Source organism: Equus caballus, chromosome 29 (assembly GCF_041296265.1).
Source record: "Equus caballus isolate H_3958 breed thoroughbred chromosome 29, TB-T2T, whole genome shotgun sequence".
Taxonomy (NCBI): domain Eukaryota; kingdom Metazoa; phylum Chordata; class Mammalia; order Perissodactyla; family Equidae; genus Equus; species Equus caballus.
In genome coordinates, this window is record NC_091712.1 from 44,097,277 (window position 1) to 44,115,051 (window position 17,775).

The following is a 17,775-nucleotide window of genomic DNA, read 5'->3' on the forward strand; positions in this document are numbered from 1 at the left end:
GCGGCATGAGGCGGGGCCGGGGGAGCGGCGGGGGGCGGGGCCGGGGAGCGGCGGGGGGCGGGGCCGGAGGAGCGGCGGGGGGCGGGGCCGGGGGAGCGGCGGGGGGCGGGGCCGGGGGAGCGGCATGAGGCGGGGTCGGGGGAGCGGCGGGGGGCGGGGCCGGGGGAGCGGCATGAGGCGGGGCCGGGGGAGCGGCGGGGGGCGGGGCCGGGGGAGCGGCGGGGGGCGGGGCCGGGGAGCGGCGGGGGGCGGGGCCGGGGAGCGGCGGGGGGCGGGGCCGGGGGAGGGGCGGGGGGCGGGGCCGGGGGAGGGGCGGGGGGCGGGGCCGGGGGAGCGGCGCCCCGGCGCTGGGGCTGCTTCCAGCGTCCTCGCTCCCCCGCCGTTTCCTCTGCAGCGCGACCCGGGAGTGCTGAGTCACGGTGACGCGAGCGGGAGCGGGGCAGCGCCCCCTGCTGTGCGTCTGGCCCGGACGCTGTGTGCTGTTGGGGGCGGCGTCTTCGGCGGCACGCACTGGGGGCCCCGGCTCCCCCTGCGCCGGGTGGGGCGGAGGCACCGCAGGCGTTGGGAGCAGCGGCGGCGCCTCCCCGTCCGGTTCCCCGTCGGCGTCGCTGCGTGGAGGCCGCGGGGCCCGCAGGCCGGCTCCAGCACCTCGGTGCACAGTCGATGCTGTGACTCTAGTCGGAGACTCAGGGATGGGCTGACGTGGGGACGGGGGTCCCGCCTCCCCCGTGGAGAAATTAAGGGTCGCAGGTTGTCTGCACCCTGGATTTCGGCGGGGGGCGGGCAAGGGGGCAGAGAGAGCGGGGAGCCGCCCCTTCCCCGAGCCCACTTCCTGCTCACACGACCCAAACTGACCTGAAGGCGAGGCCTCCCGCCCGCGCCACCCTCGGGTCAGAGAATCCCAGGCTCCGCGTGGAGTCTAGACCTGCGCCGTCCAGGAGACTTGTCACGCGAGGCACAGATGTAATTTTAAATTTCTTAGTAGCCTCATTAAAAAACAAACAAAAAAACCCAGGCTAAATTAATTTTAATATATTTTATGGACTCTACATTCAAACTACTGCCACTTCAACAGGTAATATCAGAAATTAGCAGTTCGATCTCTTATCTTCTTTTTCACACTTTCCTTAGAGAGCCGGTGTGCACGCCCACAGCGCCTCGGTTTCTCAAGAGCTGGGAGCCCAGGGCCAGTGGCCGCCCCTGGACAGCACAGGTCTCGCTGGGCTCCTGTTGTGTGAGTTGCTCTCGCTGGCCCAGAGATTGTCTGAAACCGCAGGCCCAGCGGCTCAGGAGGTGTCTCCACGCAGAGGGAAGTGTGGCTCCACCGAGAGCCGGGATGAGGCAGCCTGGGGCCGCAGAGGCTGCTCCCCGCCCGCCCAGCCACCCGCAGCGCCAGAGCTGCATAGAAATACCCACGTAAGAAATAGGGAGCAACTGTGTGCAGGCGAGGGGCGATTTATGGGCAGAAATGGTTTTCTGTGTAGGGAAAGCTGTACGTGTGCACCCATGTGCATAGACGTGTATGTGCATGGTTGTACATGTGTGTCTGTGTATATGTGCATGTGTGTATTGTGTGCAGGTATGTGTCTGTGCATGTGTCTGTGCATGGGAGAGAAAGATGAGATGTGAGGAATTCATGTTTATAGTGTTTTCTACTTGTTTTTCCGATGAAATATTTTGGGGAGGAGACGTTGCACTGAGTGAAGCTACTCTGGGAGGAGCGCGTGCTAGAGCAATTCTTCACCGCCTAGGGAGCTGTGCACGCCACACTTAAGGATCTCTGGTGCACCATCCAGGCAGCAAGACCCCTTTGCTCTCCTTGGTTGAAGGTCAGATGACCCCATCGTGTCCACTGTGAGGGGCCGACCTGGTCTCCCGGCTCAGGAGAGGAGGAGCAGCTCCTCTCCAGGACTGCCCGGGCCTCAGAGGGGACTCCCAGTCACACCAAGTCGGACCCTGAGCCGCTTCTCCTCGGCCAACACGGGGACAGCGAAACTCGAGAATTCCCTGATTGAGCAGCACCACCCACCTCCCACAAGGGAGAAACCCTGGACGATGGCCCTGCTCTAGGGGCACAGGTGTCTTGTCCCAGCTCCCAGCTGGCCCCAGGAGACTGAGGGGATGCACTAGGGGTCTGAGTTCTGCTCGGCCATTTAATAGCTATTTGACCTTGGGCATGTCACCGAACCTCTCTGAGCCTCAGTTTACCCCGATGACAAATGGGAGAAATAGAACCTACCTCTTGGGTCTTTGGAGAGGACTGAAGGAAATCAGGCACAAAAATGATAAGATCAGACCTAGGAGGACCCCATGTGTGTGAGGGAGGTGCAGCAAGTGCCCTTGCGTCAGCTCAGGGAGCTCAGCACCACCAGGGGCTGACCTGTCTCCCAGGGCCACCCAGCCTGGTTGTGGCCACTCCTCCTGTCCCATGTCCCATCAGCCTCAGTCCATCCCCAAGTCTGTCAGCCCACTCGACCCACATAGGGACCGATTGTCTGAGGGGCAGACACCATTCGTCCACCAAACACACCCTCTTCTCTGACCATTGCCCACCATTCGCACCCCTCATGCTGCAAAGTGGTCACGTTTGATTATGTGTTACCTGAGGCAGAGAGAGAGATAAAGACAGAGACAAGGAGAAAGAGAATGACGGAGAGAGACAGAGACTTGGGAACATGCTGGGCAGGGGATTTGGCCTGGGTTCCAGATGGTCTGTCTGGGTCAGCCCCTCAGGAGAGTCAGTGGTACCCCTACCTTGCATTAATGAGATGCTCCTGGCACCATACAGACTCTGCCTAAGCAGGTGCCAGTGGTTTCCGTGGTCCCTGGAGAGCCCCACAACTGGACAGGCACAAGTGGGTGGGGCAGCAGCCTGAGGTGCCCTCTCTCCATGGAGGAGAGTGACTCCTCCCCGAGACTCCAGCCTGATGGGCCCCTGTGCTGTGATGGCCACAGTGCCCAGGGGGCATGGGGCTTCCTCCCCGGGGTCCACAGTCTTGCTCTTGGTGTAACGGGGACCCCAGCCTCCTGTTTCCACTCAGAGCCCTCAGTCCCCCTCCCGCCTGCCCCATACGGATCCTAGTTGGTACCACCCACCATGCCTGGCATGAGCTCAGAGCCTGGCTGGCTGCACTCAACTCTAGTCGGCCCATCCTCCTGTCTAGGCCCCACACATCTGTCTGTCTGCTGCGGAAGGCTAAGGCCAGCCCCACTTGGTCTGGGCGCTCGCCTGTGACTAGGCAACTTGGACAGGAACTGAGCATCTGAATGGGGAAGTGAGGCCCTGGGCGTCCGTCATGAGGAGCATGCCCCGGTGCCAGAAGGAAACGGTGGTTCTACTGGTATATTTTGTGTTCTGGGTGGTGGCCTCTGGGATGACCCTGTGGCCTCAGTCCTGGTGTGGGCTGGACCCAGCAACACTTCTGCATCCTGAGTAGAAAACAGACACATTGAATGAGGTGGGATATCACTTCCAAGACCAGGTCACAAAGGAAGGATGAGGCTGCTCCAGCTGGCCCCTCCCCACCTCCCCTTGGCTTCGCTCTGGAGGCTGAGCCTCTGAGGGGATGGCAGCCCAGGCTGACACCTGGAGCAGAGTTCCTGCTAAGCTGTGCTGGGATTCCTGAGCCAAATATCTGTGCTTTTGAGCTGCCCGGTGAGGGCTGTTTGCTACATAGAGTGGAGAACACCCATGATCATTACCACATTTGTTCCTTGTCTAGGTGCGACCTCTGAAGGGCAACTACAGCCCGTCTAGTTGGATGCTGACCCTGGACCTTGCCCTTGGTGTTAGTCCCAGGATTGGAGGTAAATGTTCTCTGCCTGCCCAGCCACGGCCACACCCCACAAGACAGTGGTCAGAGGACAAGGAAGGCAGCAACTGCCGCCAGCAGCAGGGGCGAGAGCCGGGCAGGTGGGTGCTGCTGATCACAGCTAGGGTGTCCGGAAACCATCCACGGGACAAGGGTGCCCATGCCAGCCTGCTCCGCCCTCCCGGGCCCTGCAGCGTGGACAGGCTTCCCTCAGACACTCACACAACACCCACACAGAGCAGTGCTCCATCCCGGCTGTGATGACGGGAGAGCACGGAAAGCAGGTGAAGATCTCTCTGTGCTGCCCACTGCCCTGGGCTGTCCTGTGCCATCGACAGGGTTGTTCCAGGGGAATAAGCCCCGTGCGAGGCTGTGTCTCCAGGGCTCACAGAGCCCCACTCTGATTACATGATGTATGGGCAGCCTTGATGAGGAGGGCGAGAAGGACATTCCTGGGCCCCTCATTGAGGGGGTGGGTGTCTCCATGGGTGTCACCTGTGCCTTGGGGGTGATCTGAGGAGGCCTAGTGTTTCTCCAGACTGTCCCCAAGTCACCAGGCAACCACGACCAACTCCATACCCACAGCCAGCATCCACCCTTGGTCACCTGCGGGTCCCGAGCCTGTCCTGAGAGAAGGCTCCACCCGAGACCCCATCCGCTCTTCGGCAACATTCGTCACAGGTCTTGCCTTGTGGCAGGGCCACCTCCAAGTCAGGACATCACTCTGAGTCCCTGACGAACTGTCATGTGAGCTGCAGACGTGCCGCGTCCCCCCAGCCAGCTGCCCAGGATGAGGGCCTGGCTCCCACTTGGGACCTGACCTCACGCCCGACTGACTTTGACTGGTGGGAGTCAACGTGCACTCCAGATGTGTGCACCCAGACACAGCTCAAACCAGGCTCCATACACTCAGGTCCTGTCCCCATGCAGACACTCCGTGCAGACCCGAGCCCTGTCCCCTTGCAGACCCTCCGTGCAGACCCGGGCCCTGTCCCCATGCAGACCCTCCGTGCAGACCCGGGCCCTGTCCCCTTGCAGACCCTCCGTGCAGACCCGGGCCCTGTCCCCGTGCAGACCCTCCGTGCAGACCCGGGCCCTGTCCCCGTGCGGACCCTCTGTGCAGACCTGGGCACTGTCCCCGTGCAGACCCTCTGTTCAGACCCGGGCCCTGTCCCCATGCAGACCCTCTGTTCAGACCCGGGCCCTGTCCCCATGCAGACCCTCCGTGCAGACCTGGGCCCTGTCCCCATGCAGACCCTCCGTGCAGACCCGGGCCCTGTCCCCTTGCAGACTCTCACTGTAGACCCAGGCCCTGTCCCCGTGCAGACCCGGGCCCTGTCCCCATGCAGACCCTCCGTGGAGACCCAGGCCCTGTCCCCATGCAGACCCTCCGTGCAGACCCGGGCCCTGTCCCCATGCAGACTCTCACTGTAGACCCGGGCCCTATCCCCATGCAGACTCTCACTGTAGACCCAGGCCCTGTCCCCATGCAGACCCTCCGTGCAGACCCGGGCCCTGTCCCCATGCAGACTCTCACTGTAGACCCAGGCCCTATCCCCATGCAGACTCTCACTGTAGACCCAGGCCCTGTCCCCATGCAGACCCTCCGTGCAGACCCGGGCCCTGTCCCCATGCAGACTCTCACTGTAGACCCGGGCCCTATCCCCATGCAGACTCTCACTGTAGACCCAGGCCCTGTCCCCATGCAGACCCTCCGTGCAGACCCGGGCCCTGTCCCCATGCAGACCCTCCGTGCAGACCCGGGCCCTGTCCCCATGCAGACCCTCCGTGCAGACCCGGGCCCTGTCCCCTTGCAGACCCTCCGTGCAGACCCGGGCCCTGTCCCCATGCAGACCCTCCGTGCAGACCCGGGCCCTGTCCCCATGCAGACCCTCCGTGCAGACCCGGGCCCTGTCCCCATGCAGACTCTCACTGTAGACCCGGGCCCTGTCCCCATGCAGACTCTCACTGTAGACCCGGGCCCTATCCCCATGCAGACTCTCACTGTAGACCCAGGCCCTGTCCCCATGCAGACCCTCCGTGCAGACCCGGGCCCTGTCCCCATGCAGACCCTCCGTGCAGACCCGGGCCCTGTCCCCATGCAGACCCTCTGTGCAGACCCGGGCCCTGTCCCCATGCAGACTCTCACTGTAGACCCAGGCCCTGTCCCCGTGCGGACCCTCTGTGCAGACCTGGGCCCTGTCCCTGAGCAGACCCTCTGTGCAGACCTGGGCCCTGTCCCCGTGCAGACTCTCACTGTAGACCCGGGCCCTGTCCCCGTGCAGACTCTCACTGTAGACCCGGGCCCTGTCCCCGTGCAGACTCTCACTGTAGACCCAGGCCCTGTCCCCGTGCAGACCCTCTGTGCAGACCTGGGCACTGTCCCTGAGCAGACCCTCTGTTTGTCAATTGGGTCTGGTTTGTCGGGCAGGTCTAACCCTCTGTCTCTGTGGGAGGCCACATCCCATGGCGTGGGCACCTTCCCTTCCTTGCCTGTTGGGAAATGGCGTTTCTGCAAGTTCTATTTCAGTAGCAGAATTTCTGAATCACTGGCACTGAGCCCTCGGGGAGCCTCTAAAAGTGGCACTTCCGATCCCTCACTCAGTGGTTAGGAGGCATTTGCTGGGTTCCTCCCTGCCCCCTGCTGTGGAGGCAGGAATGACTCATCCTCCTGCTCCGGGATTGGAAAGATCTTCTGACCTAACTGGTGAGTCCGATGCCAAGTCTGGTCTGGTCCCGACCCAGGCGGCTCTGAGAGAGGAAACCCCACAGCAGATCTGAGTGTAGGATGGGGTGTCCCGCCTCCCAGGAGGGATGGAATCACCTCACCTCTTGCCAGGTAGGAGCGGACCCCTCCCCATTAGCTGAGGACTGGAAGTGGCTCCAGCGGTGTCTGAGCAGCTGGCCAGTGTCCACAGGAGATACTCTCGGCCTCCAGGAGCAATGACCCTCCGCCCAAGACAGGTCCTCCCTGCCCCTCGCTCCAAGACAGTGTCTCAGTGGATGCTGCAGAAACCACGCCGCCTTCCACCAAAAGCTCAGGGAAAATTCCCCGGGCCCTGCACAAAACTCACTATGGTTTCTGGGGTTCCTGCCCCACTCCTTTACTCTCTTGTCATTTTCAGACAACAGACCTACAACTCCCGGAAAGTCTGGTTAAAGATGGAGACCCTCCCAGCCCCCAGGCCTCAGCTCACTGTTGATCCCTGATTAACCCTTGAGCTCCAACTGATGCCTGAAATGACCACGGGACTCCTTGTCCTCCTGCGGTCAGCCTGCCCGGCTGTCCAGTCCTGGAACTGCCAGAGAGGCTGGGAGGGACTTGAAATAACTTGCTTCTGTCTGGAGCCAGGGTGGGGTGTGACTTGCCCTGGGGCTCTCCCCCAAGAAGAGCTGAGGTCGGAATTTGAGTGCAAGTCGTTTATTTGGGAGGTGGTCCCAGAAGAGCCAGTTGAGGAGGCAGGGAGGGGACAGCAGAACTCAAGAGCCTCGCCCAGCTGTTGGACAGTGTGGGCACATTCAGGGACCCCGGGAGAGGAATCTGGGGTATCATCCACATCTGCCACCCAGGAAAGCCCCTGGTGGGGTCTGGGAGATGCCAGCGGGAGGTGGGACCCAGGCAGCCATAAGGCATCTGACAGCCTTCAGGTCAGACGTCCTTCTTTTCCCTTCAGGGCAACAAGAAGAGGCTGTGTGCTGACCAGCCTTCAGAACACGCTAAGATGCTCTTGCTCGGGAAGTGGCAGGGGCCGAACACTGTTCGAGTGATGGAAGAACCGAAGGTCCAGGAGACAATGGGGAGGACCATCCACACCACAGGGCTGCACGTCGGTGCCGGGTGGTCCCGTCCACCGCCTGACAGCCTCCTTCCACAGTGAGAAAGGGTTTCCCGGCTTCCAGGTCCTGCGGCACCGTGGATGGTGGACAGAGCCGACTGCCCGCCGGGCCTTCCGAAGCTGCTGCCGACGGCTTAGGTGGTCGGCCTGCACCCAGCTGACAACTAGCCCAAGAGAGGGGGCTGCATCTCCTGGGTGGGGACTGTGGGGCCTGCACGGGGAGCTCGGCTGGGTCCGTGTGCTGCGACTTCTCAGGGATAGGGCAGCCTTTCTCGATTCGGGGACACCGGATGCATCTCAGTGCGCATCTGGGGTTGGCAGCTGCCGCCTTGGAATTAAGTCAAAGGCAGAAAGCTGAATCCAAGACAGGGCACGTCTGAATCCCTGGGAGAGCTCCCTGGATGCAGGCTCCGAGCGCTCCTGGAAGGCCTGGCTCTGCAGGTTAAGTGGAAGGCCAGGGCACCTGGACCCAGGGGACCACAGACCATCCTCTGAGAAGCAAAGCATGGACGGCGCCTCCTGAAACAGATGAGCTGCATCAGGAGGGAGCTGAAGATCAAAAGCAGGGTTCACGTTTAGAAATTAGGGCTCTCGGCCGGAGCTCAAGCCGTGTGCCCTGTGCCCTGGTCCTGCTCTCGGGTGGCCCCACTAGGAGGGCTTTTGGGGTCTCAGCTGGTCACTCAGGGCCTCCCGATGAAGCGCCAGGGTCCAGGCTGCTCCAGGATGGACCGCAGTGTCACCTCAACCACTGCAGGCTGTCAGGGGTGGCCCTCTGGCTGAGCAGAGGTTCTCCCTGTGACCCGGCCTGATGACCTGAGGCCAAAGGGGCCCTGGCCGGCCGGTAAAGGCTTATGGGGAGGCCTGGGGGCTGGAGAGGCCTCACGAAGCCTCATCTGGGCAGAGCAGGTCAGCACTCACTGCCCTGGGCCGGCCGGGCTCTGCTGACCGCTGGCCCCAGCCCCCCACGCCAGTTCCTCCTTGACCGCCTGCCCCTCTGAGCCTTTACTGGAGCCGCTCCTGGGCCAGGCGGACCCCGTCCAGGCTCTTGGTCAGGCTTGTCTCGTTGATCCCTCAGGGAGGCTCTGTGAAATAGGTACCAGTGGCCTGGTTTCCAGGGGCGTGAGCAGACACAGGTGCAGGGAAATTCAAGCCTCACTTGCTGCCTCTGAACCCAGCGAGCTCTCTGTGTCGACACCCACCACCCTCAGACTGGGTAATGGGTAACGGGACTCCGGTTGGGCTGTGGAGGCACGGTGGGAAACTGGTTGGCAGAAGGTCCTTGAGCAAAGGGTCCTCCTGATGTCCTGGGACCCCTCACCATGTAAGACGTTCCACCCACTCCGAGGGGACGATGGTGGCACCGACAGAGGCTGATGGACACTGAACCTGGGGCGGAGCCCACCTTCTCCTCTGGAGACTTCCCCAAACCGGTCTTGCAGGTGGGGGAGTGGGGGGGCGGGAGGGGCCCTCCTGGTGGCTGTCACAGCCCTTGGCTGACCCGACAGCAAGCCCCAGCCCCTGAGGGACCAGGCGTCTCTTAGTGGTGGCAGTGGGCAGGGTGGATGGAGGGGGCATCCCCCACTGAGCTCCTGCCTCCTCCTGCAAACCTGCGCTTCCTCAAGCAAATGGACCCGAGGGCCCAGGGAGCCATTTGACTGCAGGTGAGGCCCAGCCGGAGCGCTGTGGGTGGTTTCGAATTTCAATTGTTCCTGTCTTGAGCGGCTCCACCAGCTGTGAGATCTGGCCTTGAACATTAGTCCACTCCGCTCCTCTGTCAAGAGGGCCTTTCCAAACCGTGTTCCCTCCCTGTTTAGTGCTGCCTGACGGCCTCCCTGCGCTTTCAGGATAAAGAGGAAAGCCCTTCTCTTCCCTCCTGGCTCCCTTTCCAACTGAGGCCTCTCTGTGCTCTGGGTCTAGGCTCCCTGGCCTTCTTTCCATCTTGGGTTCTCTGTTATCTCTGACCACAGGGCCTTTGCACCTGCTGTTCCCTCTGCTTGCAACCCTCTTTGCTGGTTTCAGATTTCATCTCAATATCCCTTCTTTTGGGAAGCCTTGCCTGACTTTTTGACTAGAGAAATCCCCGTTTTACCTTCCCAGAGAACCATCTTCTGCTCTTTCACATAATTAGCACAATGACGTTTCACATTTGCTTGAGTGACTAGTTAGTTTTTATTCGTGTCCACCATCAGACTTGCTTCCACTTATCTATTACCGCATAACATCTACCTCCAAAACTGAGTGGCAAAAAATTTACTCATTTTATTATGCCCATGATTTTTTGGGTCTGGAACTCGGGCAGAGCAGAGATGTCTCAGCTGGGGCGGCTCAGACTTTCAGAGCTGGCTGGGATGGCTCCACTGGGGCAGGGTTCCTTCATGTCTTCCACGTCCTGTCTGCTGGGGTGGGAATGTGCAAGGTGGCTCCTTCCCTCACAGAGCTGGGCCAGCCAGAGTGATGGGCTGGGCCGGGTATCCCTCTTTCTCCACAAAGCTGGCTTGTGGGTCTCACGGCATGGCAGTCCTGGGTGTCAGACACTGTGCGTGGTCACTGCCTTCCCCAGAGCAGGACCCAGGAGAGCAGGAGGCAGCTGAGGGCTTCTTCTAACCCATCTGGAAGTGTCCGTCACATTCCACTGGCATCGCAGGGCCAGCCCAGGTTCAAGGCGGGACCACATAAGGGCAATTCCCCAGGGGACGTCTCTGGAGGCCAGCCCCCAGAGACAGAAGGCCAGGCATGAGGAGAGGGGCCCTGTGTGTTCTGTGCTCCAGAAGGTGCTCAGGATAGTGGCTGAATGAACGAGTGAGTGAACGTAAACTTGAGACTAAGACTGGGGAGACTGCCAAGACACTAAATTCCTTGAGAGCAAGAAAAATAAATATTGGCTATTGGTAGCACCCCGTCGAAGGCACACGCATTCTGCCCAATGTGTAGGATTGTTAAATGGAGACCTACTTCTCACTTCTGTTTGGACTCGACACCAAGGCGTTCCTGAGGAGTCTGGTGTCACACCCAAGCCCCGTGGGCTGCGGGGACACCAAGGGAATTGAGTTTAGAGGACAATTTAGAAGCTAGGAACTCCCATGAACACTCACTGTCTAAACGGAAGCAGCAGGTGAAGACCCACAATGGAAGAAGACCCTGGCTTTGCAGAGGTATCCAAAAATCTTGAAGGGGTTCCTTCTCTTTTCAACCTGTCCTATGATAATCTCTTTATTGACACAATTTCTGGCTGAACCTATTGGGAGAGTATTTTCACTACAATTTTGAAATGCAAGTCGATGAGACAGTGGGATGTGCACAGGAATTCTAACACCATCCACGGATTTGAGAGCAAATGCTTTCAGGTGGGTGACATGCACCACAGACATTGGAATCGTGTGGAAGGTGGACTCTGGCTGCGAGGCCCAGCCAGGAGAGGTGGGGCCTGCAGCCCTTTGATAAACAAATGGCAAGCAATAGGATATTGGAGTATATGAGGAAGCCATTTAGTGTAAAATTAATTTGGCCTGACCTTGTTTTTCCAAAAGGGCCTGACGTGGCCGATGAGCATGCATTTCATATGTCCCAAAGACAAGAACGAATGGGCTTAAGATAAAGATGCAACTTCCCCCACATTGGCATTTCCTTAAGGATAAGCATCTTTGTCTAGCCCTAGGAACTGATTGCTGCACCCACCTGTGACCACCCAGCTCACCTGTGATCACCCAGCTCGAGACCACAGACCTGCCACCTGCTGTGTCCATTAATCACTGTGCTGACAGAGCAGTCTCATGACTATTGTACAAGAACAATTTCAATCACATGTGACACATGCTCTTTGACAGTATATAACCACTCTGTACACCCCACTTCTTTGGTGCCCTTCCTTCCTTGGGGAAGGAGGCCCTGGGCTAAGCTAGTCCTCAGATGTGGCTCATAATAAACTCATCCCAGTTTGATTTATAGATTGGTTATGGATTATGTGTCTCGACACCTGTCTGCTGACAGGTTTCACTGACTGAGCCACGGTGGCTTTCCAGACCCTCGTCTCTGACTTGGGGGCCTGAAGGTTTGTTCCTCCTGGGTGAAGCTCACGACTTGGTTTCCATCAATTGTTTTGTGAATGGAAATGAAAAAGTTCAAAAGACTCAATAGCCTACTGAGGGTGAATCACGTTTCTTATTGTCCACTTTAAATGCACAGGAATTGTTCTCGCCTGTGGATTAGCCTGAGCGATGTGGGAAAGCCACACAATGATGACACTGGTGTGTGTCCTAAAAACCCTAGCATATGCCGGCACGTGGCCGCCCCATCCATTGTTGGTCCACTCCTGCCATCCTTCCAAACAGTGGCTTGAATTCAAATTCGGGGCCCTCAGGCAGACATTGCAGAAAGAGCGTCAGTGTCAACAAACTCCACCCTATACCTCCCATCAGAGCCTGGGTCTGCCCCAGGGCACAGAAGCATCCAGAGGGAAAAACCCGTAATGATCTTAAAAGATGATGTGAAATTTCCAGCCTCCTTTCTCTTCGCAAACGTTCACCGCAGCTCTCCAGGCTCGTGTCTGAGTTTCGCTCCGGCAGCTGGAGGACAGAGTCCAGGTTTCTGCTACACAGTCTGACCCTCGGCAGCATCAGCATCACCCGGGACTGTTAGAAATGCAGACTCTCAGGCCCCACGCCGGCTGCCGGACAAGGTCTGCACTTTAGCCAGGGGTCCAAGTGCTTCCCAGGCATGAAGTTTAAGGAGCTGGAGGGGCGGCTTCCCATCTCCTCCCCCTACCCCCACTACTGGAGCAGCCTGGGGCTCTGCCTTCTATTTTAGGTAAAAGAGCCCCACATCACTGGCTCTCCGCGGGTGACGGGCCTCGCCTTCTGCATCAGGGGCGACCTGGGTAGTAGGTGCTTCTCCATTTCTCAGGGACAGCTCCACTCGTTTCTTCTTCTCCATCCTTAATACTTGGGTATTTCAAATGCTGATGCTGTTGGCAATCCCTGTTCTACTTTCAAAAGATGAATAATTTGGCCCTGGAGGAAAAAGCAGTCTTCTGAAATTAAGGGACGGCAGACGGCCTTGTCCACCGAAGAAACCCACCCAAACAGCCATCCTGAAGCCAGAGATGCTCCCTGCCTCCAAGGCCACAGCACAGGGCGTGAAGGTCACCAGTGAAGCTCATGATGAGCTCCATTGCTTCCCCTGTGAATTCCTCCTCAGAGCGCTCTGCAGGCTCCCGTGGAGCTTCTAACCCGTCAGTCGAGCTTCTAACCAGTCGGTGCAGACGTGCCTCTCTGCCCCAGGACTGCAGCAGCCTTGCTTTGCCTCAGCTTCCTCTGAAGTAAGTCACTCCTCTGTGATCTGTTCTGACGGGATGGGGGGAATTCGGGGCTTGGATTCTCCGAGCCCCCAGACCCCCCAGTCATGAGGATCAAGGCTGCCCCAGGGAGAGAAGCGCAAGGCGTCCTCCCCTACATACCGATCTATATCATCCTCCAGGAAGCATAGGACGTCCTGACCTGATCTGATCTGATTTCTATCCAAAGTTATAGGACCACCCAATAACCAGACCCCACCTGCATTGATACCATTTTAATGCCTTTTTTTCACATAATCTTTCCTTTGTCTTGTAAAGAAATAATTCACATACCTATGCCTTATAAATTTAGCCCTACCCTCAACCAATGTTTGTAGCTCCTACTGCCCATGGGTCCTGTCCCCATGCCTGCAGCTCTTACTGCCCACGGGTCCTGCCCTCATGCTATTCTTTGAAGAAAGGAGCACTACTGCCAGACCTTGAGAGTCCAAGAAATCTTTCTTTTGACTCGTTGGCTCGCCAAACCTGCATCACCACCATCTGGGAGAAGTCACTCAGGGCCCCACAGCACTGAACCTTAGGAACAGCCCAGGCCTGTCTGCTGGTGCCTGTGTAGTCTGCACTGCGGCTGGGATGGACTCATTCCGGGTGAGGTCACTCACCAAAAGGGAGATTATCTGGGCAGCCTGACCTGCCTAGGCCCCTGGAAAGAGACCAGCATGTCCTGAGGTCACAGAGATTGGGAGTGAGCACTTGTCAAGTGGCGATGAATGACCAATACACTTATCCCACCAGGCCCCTCTTTAGCCTCCATCCATCTGCCTCTTTTCAGAAACTGACTTTCAGGGTCAGGAGGGTCACTAAGGGCCGGCCTGCTCCTCCATCTGCTTGGCTCACCGCCCCCACACAACCCCTTCTACTTGTCAGCAGCTCGAAGACAGCAGACACTGCAGAACAAGGGCGTCCCCTCTCCCTGATGTCCTCCTCGTGTCCACCTCCTAGCTCCTCACACTGTCTCAGGCCCATCACCCATCTGTCTCCTGCCCCTGAAGACGGTTCTGTTTCCCTGCATTCTTCTAGATGCCCGTGTGACGTCCTGACAAGGTCTGCCCAGGACCGGCATGGTGGGTGGTCAACTCCTATGGTTTTGCCTGAATCCAGTCCTGTCTCACCATCCCGGCTTCAAACCCCCTGACCCCGGGGCAGTCAGAGAGATTGTTTTCTTTAGAATGTGAGTCAACCATGTCGCCCCCAACACTTAGACCAAACCCAAAGACCTCAGTATGTTCTGGAAAGTTCTCGAAGACATGGTACCTGGGTCCCAGGGACCTCGCCCTCTTCATCTCTGACCATGGTCCCACCCATTCCCTCCATCCCAATGACACCCAAGCCCATCCCAGCAGTTCCCACAATTCCCCCCGCTTCAGACGTTACCCCTGAAAATGCCCCCGACCCCCACATCCCTCTCCTTCTGTTTCCTGCCTCACTTTCCTTCACTTCTCCCACTTACTGTGTCTTTGCCTGTGTGCGAGGGCCAGGCTCAGTCACTCCTGACCCCCAGACTCAGGCGGATGCTCTGCGATTAGCATCCAGCGAGTAAATGAATGGCAAATGTTGCATTTCAGTTACTGTGAGGTAACTGACCCCTGGATTCGCGTGACCTTCCCTCTGCATAATGAGAACCCCAGGCTCTTATCTGTCCCAGGAGGCGCGCCTCCCTCACCCCACCTTGTGCAGAAACTTCCCCGTTCCTCTAAGATTAGATCTCGCCAGGTTCAGCCTCCTCAGCCGGCAGGATCTTTGCGGAGATTGTGTGAACCTGAGCTGCCTGACTCCACCTCAGCTTCCGCCCCGACAGCTTCCAGGGGATGTTCCCGTGTCTCGCGGCTCAGACACAGATACCTGAGCACACCTGGCTTGGGGCCCAGCACTGCCCGCGGCCGGCTGCAGACTTCACCCAGCGGCTTTTATCTAGGTGCTCGCCGTGGCAGCCAGAGCGCAAGCCCCTCGGGTCGTCTTAGATTTCCTAGTGGCCACATTTAGGAAGTAAAAAGAAACAGGTAAAATTAACTCTAATAAAATATTTTATTTAAACACCATATCTATCATATCGTTTCAAGATGGAGTCAATGTAAAACTATTAATGAGAACGTATAATTAATCATACTTTCTCTTTGTATAGTCTTGGGAATCTGGCGCATTTTACGCTACAGCCATCTCCCATTGGATCGCTGTATTTCTTGTCCTTGCTTGTGTAGCCCACACCTGCCATCTTAGCCAGGCCTCTCTTCAGCTCCGACCCCTAGTCCTGGTCCCATAGTCTGTCACCCCAGGCGCTGTCCTATGCCTTAAAACTGCCACAGAGACAGGAACCAGTGTAACAAGACAGGGTTGTCCCCAGGGCCCTGGCCTAACAAGATAAGGCCGGTAACAAATCCTCAAGGTAAGAGTCAGATAGAGACCACCGAGATCCACATTCCATAGCCTCTGGACGCTCCTGGATTTAGGCATGCACCCTAGCACCCAGGAGTTGTCTGAAGGTGACCCTGGCCCCATTAGCAGAGTAAAAATCACACCCAGGGGGTGGAGAGCTAGCATGCTAATGATACATGGAACGCATGTGGCGGCATGTTGAACAGTGCAGGCGAGAGCACAACCCCACCTCCACATGCCATGACAAGGCCCTCCTCCCCAGGCTTTGCCTAACAAAAGCCCCACAGTCCCGCTCCCTAAGGAGCCAGTCACCTGCCCTTTCCTTTCTGCACCGGCTCCCTTGTGCCTCTCCTGTGCACAAGCTAATAAACTTTTGCTTTTCTACTCTCTTTTGTTCTCTCTGTTGATATCCATCCCAAGGGACAATAAGAATCCAATGTGCCTGTAACACCAAGACCCTGGGCTCCGCCTCTTCGGTCCCCACTGGTGCAGTCTCCCAGCGCATCATCCTCGGCCCACCTGTGTGAGCAGACAGGTGCCAGGTGAGGACTGCCAGAGACCCGGGCAGGTGCCTCAGGGCTTCGCCTGCCCCAGAGATCTGTTTTCTCTTGGGCCTTGTGGGCCGTGGGTAGTTGGGTGACAGAGGGCTTTGTGGGCCCTCCTCCTGCACACAGCACACCCAAGAGGCTATGGTCACCTGGCCCCTGGGCAGAGCACACTCAGCTGGCATGGACGAGGGCCCATGGAACGGAAATCAGCAGAGAGTTAGCCATTGATGATTAAGTAGCTAGGAACTAAAGTTTTTTCCTTTTTGCAATTACTGATTATAGCTTTTAGCTGTTTAACCTGCCCATTGTTAACTGTGCTACTTAAGCAATATGCTATCTGACTCCCACTAGGCTCCTACAGATAGCATCTCCCTGGAGCCTGGGTCTCCATGGTAATGGGTGTGTGAGCCAGTTTTCAGGAATTAGAACTCCTTGTTCACTTCAGGCAGGTGGAGACCACCAACTCATCAACCAACTCATCAACCGGGCCCATGCAGATGTCTGATAAGTGACCTGCTGTCAAGCGGCTAAAACCTCCACCCTCAGATCATGCTAACGCTGCCATTTTGTGAACATGGGTCCCATGAAGAAGCATGAAGTCTGACTACTCTTGGACAGACCATCAATCACCTAACCTCTCCTCACCTCCCCTCACCTCCAATCTCCTCTCTCCACAATTCAGGCCACCTTGCCCCCCATCCCATAAATATCCCTGAGTGGCTAGTTTCTGGGAAGCAAATTTGAGGCTCATGCTCTTGCTTCCTTGCGTGGTTGCCTTGTGAGTAAACTCTCTCTCTGCTGCAATCTCGTTGTCTCAGTGTTTGGCTTTCTGGGCGGCGGGCAAAAACGAACCTGGTTCAGTAACAGAACTTCCAGGAGATGGGTGTGCTGGTACCCAGTGAGGGGCGGGAGGCTCAGGAGGCCAGCCAGGGTCTTGGGGCAGCCCTGCTTCCCGTTTCCAGCTGATGGGCCCTCAGTACCTCCCAGCCAGCCACCAAGTGACTGTTTCAAAATGCACATACACATTGCAAATGATGCCTCCCATGCCGAGAAAAAGTTTGGTTTCTAAATCCATTGAAATTATCATAAGAAATGCCAGCAATTTGCATTCCCACCAGCAGGTTTCAAGGGCTCCAGTTCCTCCACGTGCTGAACAACACGCAGGGAACGATGCCATATGGTTACCTAAGATCTGTTAAGAGGCCGGTCCCGTGGCAAGTGTTCTTACCAGGATAAAATTTGTAAAAATTTTAAAAATTTTTATTACAGGGAAAGCAAGGGAGGTACAAAACTCTTAGATAAAATACCAACGTTTAACTTTAAACCGGTTGTAAAAGTGGCTCTAAACTCTTTTCATCCTCTCTGTGTGCGGTTTCTCACTGCTGGTGGCATCAGGACCTGACAGCATCATCAGAAAGGCGCAATCAGGACCTACACCTGGCCATTTCAAGGATGAATCTTGATGTACAGAAGTTACATTTTCTAAAACAAGTTTCACAGGGAGATTTTTTAAAAGATATTCGGAAGTTTTATGCAAAATCAATATTTTTCTTATCATGACTATATAATAATAAAGAAAATGCAAGGTATTTTTTTTTTGCTAGGCTCCAAATTATGCCATCAAAGTCCCAATTTGCCCTAATTCACCCCATGTCACGCCCCCAATAGTACCATTGTCGGTGTGTGAAAATCCTGGGCAGCCAGTGACTGCCCCAGGCCTGCTCCGCACCTGCTCTCTGCCTCCTTAACCTGCATTTTCACCCCTTTGCAGTGGATTTGCTTTCTAAACAATCAAAATTTCAACTTATCTAAATTTTGTAGCAGAATCAGGCAGGTGACTTTTAACAGAGGTGCAT

At 57.2% G+C, this 17,775-nt stretch overlaps 1 protein-coding gene and 1 long non-coding RNA gene across 2 annotated transcripts; both read left to right on the forward strand.

Moving 5' to 3' along the window:
* The first annotated feature begins 172 nt into the window (after positions 1 to 172).
* Positions 173 to 11,590, forward strand: LOC138921431 (serine/arginine repetitive matrix protein 3-like). Its single transcript, XM_070255248.1, has 4 exons — positions 173 to 652; positions 1,132 to 1,416; positions 3,723 to 3,807; positions 7,487 to 11,590. The coding sequence occupies exons 1-4, from the start codon at positions 173 to 175 to the stop codon at positions 7,510 to 7,512; spliced, it is 876 nt and encodes a 291-aa protein (XP_070111349.1). The 3' UTR covers positions 7,513 to 11,590.
* A 4,201-nt stretch (positions 11,591 to 15,791) lies between these two features.
* LOC138921383 (uncharacterized) lies at positions 15,792 to 16,721 on the forward strand. Its single transcript, XR_011433917.1, has 2 exons — positions 15,792 to 15,913; positions 16,365 to 16,721. It is a non-coding gene; the product is annotated as an uncharacterized lncRNA (long non-coding RNA).
* Positions 16,722 to 17,775: the final 1,054 nt, after the last annotated feature.